Raw genomic sequence first — 17,428 nt, 5'->3', positions numbered from 1 at the left:
TGTTGGTATGCATACTTCCACCTTTTCATGTTCTCTGTATGTATAAATTTCTCCTGTCTGTGTGTTCCATTCTATGCATCCGAAGAAGTGAGCTGCAGCTCATGAAAGCTCATGCTAAAATAAATTTGTTAGTCTTTAAGGTGCCACAAATACTCCTTTTTGCGGATACAGACTAACACGGCTGCTACTCTGAAACCTGTCTTATGAAAGGAGACTCAAAGAGCTTGGCTTATTTAGCCTAATGAAAAGAAGGCTGAGGGGAGCTATGATTGCTCTCTATAAATATATCAGAGGGATAAATACCAGGGATGGAGAGGAATTATTTAAGCTCAGTACCAATGTGGACACAAGAACAAATGGATATAAACTGACCATCAGGAAGTTTAGACTTGAAATTAGATGAAGGTTTCTAACCATTAGAGGAGTAAAGTTCTGGAACAGCCTTCCAAGGGGACCAGTGGGGGCAAAAGACATATCTGGCTTTAAGACTAAGCTTGATACATTTATGGAGGGGATGGTATAATGGGATAGCCTAATGTTGGCAATTAATTTGGCAATTGATCTTTGATTATCAGCAGGTAAGTATGCCCAGTGGTCTGTCATGGGATGTTAGATGGGTTGGGATCTGAGTTACTACAGAGAATTCTTTCCTGGGTGTCTGGCTGGTGAGTCTTGCCCACATGCTCAGGGTTTAGCTGATCACCATATTTGGGGTCAGGAAGGAATTTTCCTCCAGGGCAGATTGGCAGAGGCCCTGGAGGTTTTTCGCCTTCCTCTGCAGCATGGGGCATGAGTCAGTTGCTGGAGGATTCTCTGCACCTTGAGGTCTTCAAACCACAATTTGAGACTTCAATAGCTCAGACATAGGTTAGGGGTTTGTTACAGGAGTGGGTGGGTGAGATTCTGTGGCCTGCATTGTGCAGGAGGTCAGACTAGATGATCATAATGGTCCCTTCTGACCTTAAATTCTATGAGTCTATGATTCTAACAGTGTCCAGGGGATCCTCTGGAAACCAGCCTCTCTCTGCTTTGGCTTTAGATGAGTGTCTGGTTAATGCCAACTCCTCCAGGATTCTCTCCAGTCTAGGGGAAGAAATAAACTCTGCCCTCTCCCCTGTGCACGCACAACTGTCCTGGAACATGCCTGCGCAATGCTAAACCCACAAACTAGCCAAGGGCAAGTAACATCCCCCGCCCCGTACCCCTGAGCCAATGTAAACACAAACCGAGCTGGGTAAAGGAAGCACCTGCCGCCTCTGGTGACACGTTCTAATCCCATGGAATAAAGTAGGTCATAGATTCAAATCCATAAGGGTCACGTGTGATCATCCAGACTCACCTCCTGTGCAGCCCAGGCCGGATACCTGCCCCCCGGTAATCCCTAGAGAAGATATTTTAGAAGAACAGCCAGTCTGGATTTTAAAATTGCCAGTGACGGAGAATGCACCACGCCCCTTGGGAAATGGATCCAATGGTTAAATACTCTCCCCGTTTAAAACCATGTAGCTTCTCTCCAATCAGGCCTTGTCTGCTGGGACGGGCACGGTCCACCACAGCTGTTGCACAGTAGCTCCTGGGTGCACACTCCATTCCAGAATCACCACTCCGCTCCCCAGGTGGAGTCATTATTCTGGAGTGAAGTCGCTCTATGTCAGTGCAGTGCCAACCAAGGGAGTCGTTCTGGAATAGCCATGTGAGCTTTCTCCTGTTACTCAGGAACTGTGCCTGGGGCAGTTCTGAGCTTGAGCTAAGCTTGGGCCGGGCTGCAGTCCTGTGCGTTGAGCTGGCTGGAGGACAACAATCCAGTTTTGCAACAACTGCCAAGCTTCTGCACGGAGACCGCCTGGCAACGAAACCAAAACCTGGAACCCGTCGGGGTGAAATGGCGTTTGTACCCAAATGGCTCTTGTCTGGTCAAGCAGCTGAGGGGGTTGAGTGGGACAGATGTGAACCCCAAAATCCTTCCTGGTGCAAACTCTGTCAGAACAGGACCACCAGCAAACTGCCTTGGGTTTGACAAAACTGCCCAGTATGACATCATTCCACATTGGCAAAGGTCCCAACCAGATCTCCCTGCATTCGGGGGTGTCTAGCTGTAGTGGGGGTTACCTGTGTTTAAAGAGGTGGGGGCCAGTCCCATGCGGACGACCTCACTTTTAGGAGCTACTGCTCTCTGGCCTCCGCTAATCTGGAAGGAGACGTTCAGGAAGACCAAGTTGCAGCTGAATGGGGAATGGCTGGGGACAAAGAACGCTGCTTCCTTCGGTTAGAATAACGAGAGCACTGGCTGATGGGACCGGGGAAGCAGAGAAAGAACTTAGCTGAAGCGTGATGGGATGGGGAAGTGCTGGCAACAAGGAATGCAAGGTCTATGTGAGCTCCCAGCCACCGTCTGGCAGCATGCACTGAAGCTAGTGTCTACAGCTGGTACAACGCTGGTTGTACGGGCTCCAGGCTGCTGTATTGGACTCCCTGTGCTTCCAAGCCAATGGGCTCCTGCTGGTGTCCAGACACTAACTCTAGTTCTGGCCTCTTGGGCACATTCCTGGGGTCCAGACTCCCTAGCTCTTTCCCCCTTCTTGGGATGTCAAACCCTGTGGGAGACGTGCTACAGCTCCCCAATAGCTTGTGCCCAGGCCCCCAGAGCGCTACCCATGTTGGCACCCTGGTGTGCAGTCAAACTTTTTGGGGACTGCATGAGAATTGCAGCAGGGAGCCGGGGGTTGTGGTATATAGAGGTACCAATGACATAGGGGAAGGTAGGAGAGAGGTCCTGGAGGCCAAATTTAGGCCACTAGGTCAGAGATTAAAGTCCAGGATCTCCATGGGAGCATTCTCTGAAATGCTTCCAGTTCCACGCACAGGGCCAGTTAGGCAGAGCTGCATGGTCTCGGTGTGTGGCTGAGGATAGTGGCGGGAGGAAGGTTTGTTAGGAAGCGGGAAACCTTTGGGGAAAGGGGGAACCTACACAGGAAGGATGGGCTCCACCCAAACCAAAATGGGACCAGATTGCTGGCATGAGAAATGAAAAAGGCTGTAGAGTTTTTAAAGAAAGAGCTGGGGAGAGCCAACAGTACGGAGGAGCATGGTGTGGACAGAGATGTCCCTTCTGGGAAGATCTATTGAAGGAGACTCAGTCTCTCTCTAGTAGAGAAGAGAGGCTAGAAGCTGGTAAAGTACACGTAGGAAGAGAAACAGTCACAGGGAAAAGAGTCCCAGTCAGTTACATCCCACATGGCCAGCCAGCTAAAGGGTGACCAGTTCTGTAAGTGCAGGTGTACAAACGCTAGCAGTGTCACTACGCGGATGGGAGAAGGCGAGTGCCTGGTTTTAAATGAGGATATAACAGGAGTCAGGCAGGCTGGAGAGGCTCACGACCGTGGCTGTCACAAACCAGGGCACCGACCCCCAAGTGGCTGTGAGTTCTGTACTTAGATTTCACCAACCGAACAGAACAGCCTTCACATGGAGTCCCAGATAGTCCCTCTGGGCGTTCCAGTCTGTCTTGCAGATCTCAATAGCACAGCTTGGCCAGTATAAGCCACGTCCGCACTAGGGGTACGTCTACGCTGCCGTCAGGAGGTGTGACTGCGTGTACACATACCCGAGCTAGCCTGGATCTAGCTTAGTACGTGCCCAGGCCACTCAAGCAGGTACCCAGGCCCTGGGCGGGCAGCTTCAGTGCCAGTGTTACTGCTGTGCTGGGAGCTGGCCAGATCAAAGCTGGCTGGGGGGGGAGTCACGTCTCTGAGTGCCGGGTAGCCCCACCCTAGCAGTGCAGCGGGCCAGCCCGCCCACACCAGCAATGCACGCCCACGCATGGCTTGAAGCGCAGGGTGCGCTGCCCCAGCCTCTCCCTGGCGCGGACCGAGGGCTGAGTGCAGGTCTCCTGCCCGGCCCTGCAGGGCACCACCCTGGCCTCCTGGAGACAGTGTCGCTCGGTGGCAAGGGGATGTGAGGCCACCTAAGGACCTTGGCTACCCCCTGCCCCTAGCGAGAGGGCGCTTGCCCAGGGTGGCTGGATGTCAGCTCCCGAACACCACCGGCCTGTCAGCCACTCAAGCGCGCTCCTCTGGGCTAGGCCAGCCCTGGCTTCGCCTTGCAGGTTAACACCGGGTGCACCCCAGGCCCCGAGTCCCTTTGGATCGTTCCCCTGTGATAGCCACTCCCTGGCGCCTCACAGAAATCCCACCTCTCCTGCCCCCCAAGGAGCAGTGCACCCCCCCGTTATCACCGCGCCTGTAAACCGCACAGCACCTGTCAGCAAACAAAGGAAGGTTTGTTTAAGAAAATAGAGAGATTCTACTGGAAACGAGCGAGCGCCCTGGAAACAAATGGTTCCCAGACACAACAAAATCCTGAAACACGAACCTGGGCCTACACTTACCGATAGTTCCCCTGCCTGGCTAATACAGTAGGTTTCTCTCTCACTGTTCAGTCTGTTGTGGAGCCGGCTGGCTTCACAGGAGCCAGGATCCCATTTTTCATGAGAACACCCCCACCCCTCAAGAGGTCTGCATCCTTAGTGAAAGGATCGGGACCATCCCCCGTGTTATAGTGGGACAGCCTTTGGGCTCTGTTCATAGGCAGGAAGATCCCCTGTCTGTTGTAATGTCCCATTTTCACCTCTAAGTGGTGCCAAAGCTTTGCAATGGTCTCTGAGGGTTTCCAGGATGGAGCCCTGGCATTACATCCCCGGCTACCCAGGGTGAGGTCACCCTGCTCGCTGCAGAAGCCAGTCAGCTCCGGTAGCTGGAGACAAGTCCTCACAAAAGTTGCACAGGGCAGGGAGAGGGGAGGTTGATTTGCACAATATGCCAAGGCCCCCTGGGGTGAGTGAAGGCAGCCAGGCTGGGGGCAGGATGCCAGGCCCAGAGGGGTAGGGTGAGGGCAGCGGAACATAGAGGAAGAGCCTGGCATGTGGCTTGTGCTGAGCAGAGGGGTCAGTGGGCAGGAGCCAACCTTGGCCTTGCTAGAGGCTCAGCTGATCCCATCTAACTCAGGGGAGAGAGTGTCAACCATAACAACATAATTGGTATATCTCTAATCTCCTAGAACTGGAAGGGACCTTGAAAGGTCATTGAGTCCAGCCCCCTGCCTTCACTAGCAGGGCCAACTTTTGCCCCATATCCCTAAGTGGCCTCCTCAAGGATTGAACTCACAACCCTGGGTTTTGCAGGCCAATGCTCAAACCACTGAGCTATCCCCCACCCCCAGGAGTAATTCCTGTCTGAGTGACAGCACAGCTCACAGGAAACCAGCCCATCGGGATTTAAAACAGCATCAGGGCTGCAGAATCCACCATGCACCTTGGAAAGTGATGTCACGGGTTAATTATTCTCACCGCTGAACACTGACACCTTTATTCCAGTTGGATTTTGTCCAGTAGTGGGAACACCCAGGGCTCTCCCTCCAGCCTGAACCTAGACAGAGCTCAGACCCAAAACAGCAGGGGGAGATTGGTGGGGGCAGGAGAGGACAACAGGGCTACACACTTGCCTGCCAGTGTCTGTTTTTTCATAGATCTGAGACGCTCTTGTGCTTGTCCACCCAGGGAGCTAGTTGGCAGGGCTGCTCCCGAACAGCTGTGGGGACAAGGCCTGAGAGCACAGGCCCTGTGCAGAGCCCATGGGCGGCTTGTTGGAACTGGCACAGGGGCAGAGTTGGACAAAGGGGCACTAAGGACAGAGTAGGGCCTAGGGAATGGGACCCCATAGGCCAGCTGCCCAAGCAGGGGCATTAGACAGGGAGCCTGCAGCCCGGGCCCACGCCTAAGCAGCCAGAATCCAAAGCAACACCTGGAGGCAGGGGGCTTAGAAGCACCTGGGCCTGCAGGGTTGGGTCCAGTACCAGAGCCTGGTGACTGGCCACAGGGGACCCCACCCAGCGCTTGAACAGCTGCAGACAGGAGCATTGCTGGGCCTGGCACCATTCCACACACCAGCTCCCGGGAGCCTCCCCAGAGCTTTGTGCTCCTCCCACTGAGCAGCTCCCCATCTCCCCGTTATGTCTCTTCCCTCCCCCGTGCCAGCGCTAGCCTAGGCCCACTAATTCCAGACCCAGGTTCCCTGTAGCCAGCCCCTGCGCATTGCCCAGTTCAGCTGAAAGCATGGAACACCACTGCCATGTCCACACTACTGCCCTATGCAATAAGTGCACCGCTCCTAAGCGCTGTAGTCATGCCAACCATAGCCCCTGGCATAGACAGCGCTAGTCAACATAGCCACTGCCCCTGGGCGAGGGGGATTAGTGAAGCCGAGGGGAGATGCTCTCCCAGCTGTGGGGTAGCAGCTTCCCGAAAGCCCCCCAGCTGCACTGTGCAGGGGGAGGAGTGCCACACGGCTACAGGGGAAGACAAGCCTGGAGATCATTCTTCAAGAGTGAGGAAAGCTGAAGGGCAGTAGCTCATACCAGGCTTGCGGCCAGTATGGGACTGGGCCCTGCATCTTCCCGCAGAGGGTCCCCCACTGTGGGCTATGCAGCCTGGGTGCAAGACTGGGCAGAACATCAGCCACCATGAGGTTTTGCCAAGCTCTGTCTAGACACAGCATCTGTTGGAAAGGGTGGGGGTGTGAAGGTCTCTAATCAGAAACTCTGCTGCCCCCCACAGCTCCTTAGCAAAGAACCAGCCCTTCTGACCATGCCGTTCAATGAACAGCAGAACATGCAGTGCCTCCCCTGGGCAAGGTCTGAGCTGGTCGATTGCACATCCTTAGTCACTGCATGGGACTCTGAACACAGCTCAGCTGGCAGTCAGGGACCAGACCTCTTCCTTACCAATGCCCAGGTTATGGGTGTAGCATTGCACCTGCCTGCTGTGGCAGGAGAGCGGTGGGTGGGGATGCAAGGGAGGGGAGCCAGGTGGAGTGAGTTCCTAGCACCAGGCAGGAGAGGATGGTGCAGCTGTCTCCATTGCCCAGACCCTGCTCTGGGGTCAAACAACTCAGAGCCCCACATGGGGGGCTAGCAGAGGCTGGAGCCAGGCCCACATGCAGCAATCACACTCTACCCCCAGCCACTGGACGAAGGTACCCACCTGCCAGGCAACCTGAGGAGCCTCTGGCTGGGCCCACCTCTAGCTCTGCAGCCCTGGGCACCGAGCAGAAGGACGTGTCCATCAAGGAGGAGACAAGCACAGAGCAGGGCTGGGACAGTTTATTTTGCCAGATTCTCTCACAAGCTGGGAGGTCTCAGTTCCCGACAGTTCCCACCCGCAGCTCAGGGGCACAAGGGCAGGACAGCGAGCCCAGGCTCTGCTCTGGTGCTAGGGGCTGGCCCTGGTCACTGGGTCTGCAGCCAGCGCTGGGAGCACCGTGTGCAGCCCCAGCTAGTCCTGGAGCAGGTTAGAGGCCAGGCAGAGCAGGAGTCCAGCTCCAGGCAAGAGCTAGAGCTGGGAGCATCCTGCCAAGCCAGGCAGCGCTTCCTATTGACCACATGGTGAGAGCCCCGCTGGGAAACCAGAGCCAGGCAGGACAGAGGGGGTGGGGGAGCTCTGACAGCAGGGGAGTTGAGGGGGGGGGTCTTCCTCCCATGCATCTGCTCCAACTAGGCAGCAGAACCCTGCAGCTAGGAGCATAAGGGTGGTGGTGGCTGCACATGGGCTCACCCTTAAAGGGCAGGGTGTAGTTTGGGGGTGGGGGGTGCACTGGAGCCCCATGTGAGTGTCCAGTCTGCTGAAGCAGAGACACCAGGGCAGGCTGCAAGCCAAGGCAGGGGACTCCTGAATTTCCAGGGTGCGCAGGGATCAGACAAGGATGCTAGGTAGCTGAGGGCACCATAATTAGAGGGGACCTGCCCTGGAACCTGACAGAATAAATACACCCAGCCAGGGAGTTGCTGCATGTTACAGAGCTCAGATCCCCAGGACATGGAGGGATCTCCCCCAGAGCCTGCTGGGAGAGAGGAGCCTGGCAGGAGAACAGACAATAAGATCAGAGGGACAATGACAGGGGAAGGGAGGGACTAATCTGGTTCTATCGTGTCTTGTCAGGGTTAGCAGTAGCCAGACAGAATCCTCAATCTGCTGGCCAGAGCCCAAAACAGGGCTGCAGGGCAAACACACCCTGTGCCCCGAGTGGAAATATTTCCTGTATAAGCCAGTGGAGCTGCCAGAGGCTTCTGGATGCTCAGAACAGGGCCAGGAGAGCAGCCGGCAGCAGCAGCAGGACAGCCCGTGGCGCAGGAGAGGCATCTCTCCCGTTCTGGGCGTAGTACTTGGCCACGGCCACGTTGGGGTTCCCTTTGGCAGGGTCGAACCACATCTGGATGCAGCGCCCACTGCCCCAGTGCTCTGTGGTGTATTTGTAGGAGTTGGACCAGATCTTCTCGCACAGGTCCGCCGGCCGGGGGAAGACGTATTTGAATGGTTGGCACGTGAAGCCACGGGGGCACCAGTTGGTCCCTGGAGAGGAGAGAGAGAGGGCAGCAGTGAGCAAGCTGTGGCTGGACTCCCACTAGCCAGCCTCCCCCATCTCTGGCTGCTAGGCATCCGCCAGTCCCCGGCTATGGGCTGAGCTGGCAACGGCCCAGCTGGCTTGTGGGAGAGAAAGTCCTTCCCTGTGAGGTGAAGTTCAAGGGCTTGTAGCCACGTCACTCACCTGCTGGCTTGATCCCTGGCTGGCGCCCTGATGGGCTGGCCAGACAGATGGAGGCTAGTAAGAATGAGGAACCTACCCCAGCCGGGCTCCCCTGGGCTAGTCCCCCCCCCCCCCCCCCGGTCCCCAATTCTGCCAATGGGCATTAATCCTTCCCAGCCCTCCAGCACCCCAGGCTCTGTAGCTTATTTATCCTCAGGAACCTCTGAGGTAGGGCAGTGCTCTTCTCCCCGGTACACAAGTGGGAAACAGACTGAATTGAGGTCACACAGTGACTATGGAAGAGCAGTGCTAGCCAATACAGGATCTTAACACTTTGCAAAACTGCCTTCAGTCTTGGCACTAGCTAATTGAGAACTTGTCAAAGGCAAAACTATATCCAGTCTAGGTCCCAGTACAGCTAGCATCATGGGCCACTGGGCTAGAACACAGTATGCAAGAGACATCGAGCCAAGGAAGAGTTACAACCTGGTGGGTTGGGTCTTAGCCACATGTGGGGAATTTAGTAACTTGTAAAGCCACACGGGAAGTGTAGGTAGTTTAAAAAATAAAAAAATCAGTGGCTCAACCTTTTGACAGCGATACAGTTGTCTAGAGAGAGTCTGATTTGCCTCATGTACCTTCAAGTTTCACTTCAGTTACTTGCTTACCAAGTCAGACAAATACACAAGTGTCACAGCACATGTAAAATTGCTGACTCATTTGTACCATACAATTATAAAATAAATCATTGGAATACGAGTAGACTACACTGAAATGCAAGTTCAATAGACCAATATAAACAAGGCATGGTCTGAAGTTTCAGTTTCTACCAGCTTCACTAGGGCTTTTTATGTAGCCTGTTGTAAAACTAGACAGGCTGATGTGCCCCTGGGGGTGCACAGAGGTGGTCTTGGGGTACATGTACCCCTGTTTGAGAATCACTGGTTTAACTCCACACACTCTGCCAAGGCGGACATGTTGCATAAAAACCAAGAAAAGTGACATTCCTGCCCACTCCTGCAAAGCCAGATTGTATTGCACCGGGGTCTTTAGAAGGAACCACTAGGGTGACCTAGTCTGACCCCCTGCCAAGGTGCAGGATTGGTTGTGACCAGGTATTTGGCTCGGTTTGCTTATTTGGCCTCCTGAACATTGAGAGCCGAGAGTGTTGTCAGACAGTGGCCACCCTCTACAGTCAATAGCAGGGAACTGAAGCAGATCTCAAGTAACAGGCTCTAAGCACTGGGCCACCCTTCCTCTGGGCAGGATCTGCCACCGCTCCAGCCTAGGCTCTGAGCCCCATTCACTCCTCTGCCCACTGAAGGTACATGGGCATTCACAGCACGGAGCTGAGTCCAGGGCTCCTGCCAGCTCCTTTGGCACATCACGGGGAGCCCCATTTTACCCTCTCCAGCTCTGCCCCTGGGACTGGGCTGCTGTGGCCGCCTCCAGGACCCAGACCCACTTTGGAGGCTGGGGATACTGGTGAGCAGCGATGGGCTGTGATGCAGTGGGACTGTTCTTAATGTTTCCTCTGAATACTGTGTGGGGGGCCTCAGTTTCTGACCAACCCTCTGTCTCTGTGGCAACTAATGGCCTGGGCCTCCCCCCCCCCCCCACGAGAGGATGGCTAAAGGTGAACAGAGATCAGGTGACCTCCTGGCCCAGGAAAGAGACAGAGGCCAGAGAGGAGGGGCTGGAGGGGGTTTCAGTTTGGGGCTGGCTGGGGACGGAAAGTGAGGGCAGACGGGGTTGTCTGCCTCGCTGGGCCCCAGAATGGACCCAGCTGAGGGATCCCGTTCTCCGTACCTACAAGCTCTGGTTTAGACCATGTTCCTGTCATCTAATAAACCTCTGTTTTACTGGTGGGCTGAGAGTCACGTCTGACTGCAAAGTGGGGGTGCAGGACCCGGTGGCTTCCCCAGGACCCCGCCTGGGCAGACTCGCTGTGGGAAGCGCACGGAGGGGCAGAGGATGCTGAATGCTCCAAGGTCAGACTCAGGAGGGGTGAAGCCGTGTGAGCTTCTTGCCCTGGAAACAGTCTGTGCCAAGGGAGAGGAGGCTCCCCCGAGTCCTAACTGGCTTTGTGGGGAGCAGCTCCAAAGCATTGCCCAGGGACTCTGACACAGGCATTGCCACAACTCTGTAGAGGGGCACCACACGCCCACTTGCCTTGGAGGGAGGAAGACCCCAGAGCCACACAGCCACCTGCTGGGCAGTTCTGCTCACCCAAGAGGCAGGTTTCCTGGCCTCTGCTCCAGCATGGGCACCATCGCCACAGCTGAAGATGCCCCAGGTTCACTGGACACTATGTTCAGGCCAGGGGACGACCCACTCCCCCAGCCTGACCCAAACCAGAGAACAGAGGAGACTACAGGCCCCAGCCCCTCACTCCCAGGGTGCTCCTCTCATGAGCCCCCACCCAGGGTCTGTAGCTAGTCAGAGGGCTGCTGCCATCAAGGGGCAGGGAGAGGTGGGAGCCCCTCCTCCAGCTCCTGGGCCGCCAAACCAGCCCTGAACCTGTACAGCGAGGTCTGGCCCCTCCCCATTTCTCCCCCGCCCCGCCCCCAGGCTGCAGCAGCCTGGCTCCACCCTGCAGCACAGAGTGGGGTGGTGGGTTTGATCTCAGCAGCTCCCTGACCTGAGGTCCAGTTCCAGCCCTTGTGCCAGTTCTCTTTGCAGGTGACAGCGTCCTTGCAGGCCTCCCACCACAGCTCGCAGTCCTCCTTGCACAGCGGCACATTGATGATCCTCTCCCGGCGCCAGCTGTTATCCGCCTGGTGGGACACAGGGCTGTGAGCATCAGGGGGCAGCTCTGCCCTCCCCCCCCCCAGGGGCAATGTTACCCCAGCAAGCAGGGGTAAGATATGCTCTCTCCCCTCCACCCCAATCCAGCACCACTGAATGGAGCCAATGCAAGTCCCAGCAGAACCAGGTCCAGTCCCCAGGGGAAGGGACAGCCTCACAGCAGCCTCCCCACACACCTGAGCAGCAGCATCCACAGCCCAACAGGCGTCCCATGCAGCTCACCCAGGCGATAGGCAGGCCAGCTCGGTGTCCAGGGAAGAGATCCTGGATTTATTGCAGAGCCCTGCTCAGGAGCAGCATCTTAGCTGTTTCCTCCACAGCTAACACCCTGCATGAACCCACCTCACCCCAGGACAGAGGTAGCATCAGTCCCACCGAGACACCAGGGAGCATTGCGCAGAGCTCAGCAATGGTCTAGGGCTCCAGAGAGCCTGGCACAGCGGGGTGGGGGATGGCAGGACCCCAGGGGCACTGCCTGGGGAGGGAGGATAAAGGAGCCGTTCTTCAGTGCAGCCTCCGGATGCTTTGTGGGGATTGTCCTGCCCACATGCAATGGGCCCTGGCTGGATACAGGGACACCAGCTGCCAGTGGAGAATTGAACCTGGGGCCTTTGGCACAGAAAGCACAAGCCCTGACTGCACAAGCTGAAGGAGCAACTCTGTGTGGTGCTTGAGAGTGAACTGTTAGGACCTGCCCCTAGAGGGAGCCGTGAGCCCATGCACCAAGCCAGCCTTCTCCCCCACCCCAGTGCCCAGCCCCAACGCCCCCTGACCTGGTCGATCCAGGGCCCCAGGTTGGGCGAGCACTCGTACAGACACGTGTCCTGGATGAAGTGCCGCTTGCACATCTCTGGCATCACCCCGCAGTGGTTCCAGTTGAAGTTGTACAGGTAGGACTGGTCCTGGTGAGCCCCCATGCTGGTCTCGGCCGTGCAGCAGGCGTTGTCTTTCCACAGGGCGCACTGCGAACACAGCGAGAGACGGGTACGCAGGGGATTTCAGCAGCTTGCCCGGGGGGCAGAGAGGATGCTGTGGATGCAGCAGCATCCCCAGCCTCTAGTGGTGCCTCGTGGGACTGCTCTGGTATCAGCACTGGTAGGGCCATGGCTAAGGACCAGGGATTGAAGGGCAGAGATGCTTTTTTGCCAAGTGCTGGGAGATCTTTAAACTACTAAATGCTGTGAAGTGGGGAAGCTACAGACTAGGGGCAGGAGGTGCAGCCACCGAGCTGATAAATAAGGTTTGATTAGGCCCTCCAGATGTAACCCCCCCCCCAACCCCAATTGTGATCTCCTCTGTGGGGTGCTGGGTAAGTGGGGAATGGGGAAGAAGGTGCAAAGAGACAACAGACTGAATTTGTCCAAATGAAAGCGCCTCCTAGTGACAAGGCACCACTTCAACATGAGCCTCCAGTTGAGAAACATGGGACTAGAAATCTGAACTCAAGTTAGTTCATTGGGAACACGTGTAACCAGTGAGTCAAGTGAGGGGATGGGCGATACTGGCCCAGCACTCCTTTTGGTCTAGGACAAAAAGGCAGCCCACACAATGACTTTGGGAGGAAGATCAGACTCACTGCTGGTTGGGGGGTGGAGGGGAGGGAGGAGGCAGGACATGGCTGTCTGCCCCACCTTCTTGGGCAGTCTGCTGGGTCACCTTCCTCATCCCGATCCCAGGAGATCTTACCAGCCTGGGCTAGACAGCAAGACCCACCTGACATCACCACCTTCACTGGCTCCAGCTCACTCCTGAGCACCAAAGGGGATGAGAGACTTGGGTTCCTGCCATCACCTGCTTCCACTTCCCACTACATCATCTCTCCCACCCCCACCCCCCACCGCCTCCTGTTTAATAAGAGTCTGGCTTTTCCCACCAAGCCTGTATCCTGCAGCACTGCTGGGAGCCTGGGACCAGAAGGCAGCACCTGGTTCCAATGCAGATTTGCCAGGTTTGGGAGCAGCTGATCAGACCATGTGCTGGGGCTGTTTCTCCAGCAGTGAGGGTGCAGAGAGGCTAGGCAGCACCAGACACAGAAGCTGCATAGCCCATCTTCTCTGCCCTTTTTTCTGCCCCTGTATGTGTTGGTCTGGTTTTGTCTTCTAGGAAGTGGGCTCAGACTTAAGAGTGCCAGATCATTTCTATTAACGCCTCTTTTCCCTCAAAAGACTTGCCACCATCTCCTAGCTGCCAGACAGCTGCGTGGAGGCGGGGGAAGAAGAGGTGGTAAAGGAAAAGTACAGGAAAGGACTCCATGTTTACCTCAGGCAGCTCCCAAAAGTGACCAGCACACTCTGGCAGCAGCGCCTAGGCGGGGGTCCCAGGGGTCTCTGCACAGTGCTACATGCAGGTACTGCCCTGCAGCTCCCATTGGCTGCAGTTCCCAGCCAATGGGAGCTGTGGAGTCAGCACTCAGGCAGGGGCAGCGTGTGGAGACCCCCTCCCAGGGGGCGCAGGGACAGAACGGCGGCTTCCAGGAGCGGCATGCAGCAAGGCTGGGCAGGAAGCCAGCCTTCACTCCACTGCCCTGCCGGGACATTTGCCCCCGCACTGTCGGCAGGCCAGCCTTCAACAAACTCTACAGCGAATGTGAACGGGAACAAGGAATGGTGTCAGAGTTACAGCCTGACTCAATATTGTGTTTCAAATGAGGGTTGCCACCCGTCCAGTTTGCACTCAGACCTTGGCTTGTTTAGCCTAAGCTAAAGAAGGTTGAGGGGGGATACGATTGCTCTTTATAAATATATCAGAGGGATTAATATTAGGGAGGGAGAGGAATTATTTAAGCTTAGTAACAATGTGGACACAAGAACAAATGGATATAAACTGGACACTAGAAAGTTTAGACTTGGAATTAGACAAAGGTTTCTAACCATTAGAGGAGTGAAGTTCTGGAACAGCCTTCCAAGGGGAGTAGTGGGGGCAAAAGACATATCTGGCTTTAAGACTAAACTTGATAAATTTATGGAGGGGATGGTATGATGGGATAGCCTAATTTTGGCAATTAATCTTTGATTATCAGCAGGTAAGTATGCCCAGTGGTCTGTGATGGGATGTTAGATGGGTTGGGATCTGAGTTATTACAGAGAATTCTTTCCTGGGTGCTGGCTGGTGAGTCTTGCCCACATGCTCAGGGTTTAACTGATCACCATATTTGGGGTCGGGAAGGAATTTTCCTCCAGGGCAGATTGGCAGAGGCCCTGGAGGTTTTTCGCCTTCCTCTGCAGCATGGGGCACGGGTCACTTGCTGGAGGATTCTCTGCAGCTTGAGGTCTTCAAACCGCAATTTGGGGACTTCAATAACTCAGACATAGGTTAGGGGTTTGTTACAGGAGTGGGTGGGTGAGATTCTGTGTCCTGCATTGTGCAGGAGGTCAGACTAGATGATCATAATGGTCCCTTCTGACCTTAAAGTCTATGAGTCCAGGTTTCAGCTTGTGTCAAATGGCACCTGGACAAGCCCTGATGTCTGTTTTCTTTGATTGGCAGAGATCGGGGAGAGCAGAGAAGGGGCAGGGCCTCAGTTACCAGATGTTAGAAGTGTGGCAACCCTCTTTCAAATGCTCCAGCTGTCTTCTCACCCCCCCCCCCACCCATCTTTAATAAAGAGAGATGGATATTTGTAATGGTGGCAGTCGCCATGGTCCTAAGCAGGCTTAGGTGTTTGTACTCAGAACCCCAACCCACATTTAAACAGTGACAGTGTCAGGTTAACACCTTTGATACTTGGGCCTGTATATGATGGAAATCACTTCAAGTCAGGGGGTGCTGCAGAACCAGCCCTGCACCCCCAGTCCCAGCACCTCTGTTAACACCTGATACTTGGGCCAGTTTATTCTAGTGAAATTAACCGGGACATATCCAAGTCCACCCACAGAATCAGTGGCAGAGCTAGGACAGCAGCACAGGAGTCCTGGCTCCCTGCCTCAGGCCAAGCCCTTCCCTAGGGCACCAGCAAGGGACAGGCCTCTTTTCGGACGGACGAAGTAGCCCAATTTGCATGGCTTGCTTCGCTGCTGCCAGACAGCTGGGTCTCCCTTGCCAGCCCAAGGACATTGGCACCACAACCCTGCCTGCCTCAGCCTCCTAGGGCTGCGAGAGAAACTGCAGTTCTTGGTGCATTGCAAACACCTCCAGCTCCCTGCACTGCAGTCCTCCACGGCCCCAGAGAACCTGGTGTAAGGAACAGGCCTGCACTGGAAGGGACGGCAGGCCCGGGTGACTCAGTTACTCCTCACCCAAAGCTCCAAGGGGTCAGGGATGGGACTGACATGTGTCAGACAAGAGCGTACCTGGCCATGCAGCGCCCCCTCCGGGCCTGGCTTGGTTTTGTGGTGCTTGGCGTCCATGCACATGTTGAGCACAGATTCCTTCGCAGCAGTGGCCACGGAGGCAGCCAACAGCCCCAGCACAGCCCACCGTGCTGCCATCTCCCTGCAGCCAGAGCCAGGGAGGTGTGGAAGAAAAGACAAGACATGTTAGTGCAACTGCCCAGATGCGGCCTGGCTGCCTTCATTAGGCTGAGGCATAGCACTGAGCACACAAAGAGGATCCCCAGGCAAGAGCATCTCTGCTGGTCTGCTACCAAGACTGGTGCTCTGCAAAGACCCATGAGAGAGAAAGACCAGCCACAAAAACCTCCTGATCTGCAGGAGCTTTTACCCACAAAAAACATCCCACCTAGGCAGCCTGGGGCAGGCACTTCCCCAAACCCTGACCCCAGGGTGACGGCTTTGCCTTGCAAGGGGCTCTGAGCAGAGCTCCCAATGTCTTGCCTCAAGGTGTTCTGGTTTCCACCCTAGCTATGAGCTCCCCTCCACCCTACAGCCACCCATGGGTGCATACATGCCACACCCTTTATATTACGCAATGATTCAGAGCCAGACACTGGTACCTCATCTGAGCTTTATGCAGAGAGTCAGCAATGACCACTAAGCTTGACCCTGGCTAGGGAACAACCCTAACCCCACCAGCAGGCTTCTGTGCCGGAAGCCTAGCATGAGGAGAGACCCATTAGGTTGTATTTTTTCCTCCTTTTGTTAGTTCTGTGGTCCTCCAACAGGGAGTTTGAGGAGACTAGGTCACAGCCCCACAGCTAGCCCTGTCTGGTTACCTCCAGTCAGCTGGGGCAGGGTGGTCAGACTGGCCAGTTATACACTAGGCACAACCTTGGGCTGCCTGGATCACAGGCTGCAAGAGCAGACTCACAGCCCACCAACACCTGGTCTCAGGAGACTGACAATCAGAGTCATTCCTGTTCATTTCAAGTCACTGGACTTGCCACCCCCTGATATGGGGCTTTTCCAGGCATTAGAAATTGGAAGCTAGTACAAGGCCCTGGGACTATTTGATTATCAAATATCCTTCTTCATCCCCTCTTGTTAAATCTCTTCTCCCCACCTTGGGCCAAGGGGTTTCCTCCACCTTCTAGGTATTAGCCTAGAAACACAGATACAAGGTTCCACTGCTGCAGTTTTTATAGACACAGATCCCCCCTGAAGCACTACCTGTGTGCCCAGCCCAGGAACAAGGCAGACATGGGTCACAGCCTAGTGTCAGAAAGCAAGTCACACCCCTCTAGAAGCAAACAGCAGTTACAAACCTAATCACATTGACACCTGGACACCAGCCAGCCCATATCACAACAGAAAAACAGAACCTACCCCTACCCCTACCTTGCTGTAAAAAGGGCCCTTCAGCACTGCTTCAAGCAAGTGCTCAGCACAGCAGCCAGGCTTCTGGAGTCAGCTTTAATAGTCAAGTCCTTTAACCACAGGTGTCAACCCCTCCACACAACCGGGTTAATGAGGCTTAATTGTAACCAGTGCTCGTTACCTGTAAATTAGCAGTTTTTCTAACAGTCAAAGAGCTCTGTGTGTTTGCTGCAGGGCAGCTTAGTCCCATGTTAAGAAGACAATCAAGGATTTCATCTCAAAGGTCAGATGTCTGACCAAGCCCTGGACAAGGATTAGAACAGGGATAGGCAACCTATGGCACGTGTGCCGAAGGCAGCACGCGAGCTGATTTTCAGTGGCACTCACACTGCC

General features: G+C 55.2%; 1 protein-coding gene across 2 annotated transcripts; it reads right to left on the bottom strand.

Annotated features, from left to right (window-relative positions):
- Positions 1 to 6,277: 6,277 nt before the first annotated feature.
- Positions 6,278 to 17,193, bottom strand: LOC123373881 (folate receptor alpha-like). 2 transcript variants are annotated; one of them, XM_045023125.1, is made up of 5 exons: positions 16,984 to 17,005; positions 15,674 to 15,815; positions 12,158 to 12,346; positions 11,218 to 11,353; positions 6,278 to 8,401 (listed from the first exon to the last, which is right to left on the bottom strand). In XM_045023125.1, exons 2-5 carry the CDS (start codon positions 15,809 to 15,811, stop codon positions 8,127 to 8,129), a joined length of 738 nt encoding a protein of 245 aa, XP_044879060.1. In that variant the 5' UTR covers positions 15,812 to 15,815; positions 16,984 to 17,005; the 3' UTR covers positions 6,278 to 8,126. The 2 variants fall into 2 exon arrangements, with proteins under 2 accessions (XP_044879060.1, XP_044879053.1); XM_045023118.1 differs by lacking the exon at positions 16,984 to 17,005 and adding an exon at positions 17,057 to 17,193 and having other exon boundaries at positions 6,285 to 8,401.
- Between the last annotated feature and the right edge of the window lie 235 nt (positions 17,194 to 17,428).

This window comes from Mauremys mutica, chromosome 1 (assembly GCF_020497125.1).
Source record: "Mauremys mutica isolate MM-2020 ecotype Southern chromosome 1, ASM2049712v1, whole genome shotgun sequence".
NCBI classification, from domain to species: Eukaryota; Metazoa; Chordata; order Testudines; family Geoemydidae; genus Mauremys; species Mauremys mutica.
The sequence above is the reverse complement of the archived record's forward strand: the minus strand, read 5'-3'. Positions and strand labels throughout refer to the sequence as shown.

Bases quoted from the DNA above. Each gene is read 5' to 3' on its own strand.
- LOC123373881 (XM_045023118.1), bottom strand. From the start codon at position 15,811: ATGGCAGCACGGTGGGCTGTGCTGGGGCTGTTGGCTGCCTCCGTGGCC. The intron at 12,347-15,673 runs GTACGCTCTTGT...CTGTGTTCGCAG, and splicing joins AGGGGGCGCTGCATGGCCAG to TGCGCCCTGTGGAAAGACAA. The intron at 8,402-11,217 runs GTCAGGGAGCTG...TCTCCTCTCCAG, and splicing joins GGGCTGGAACTGGACCTCAG to GGACCAACTGGTGCCCCCGT.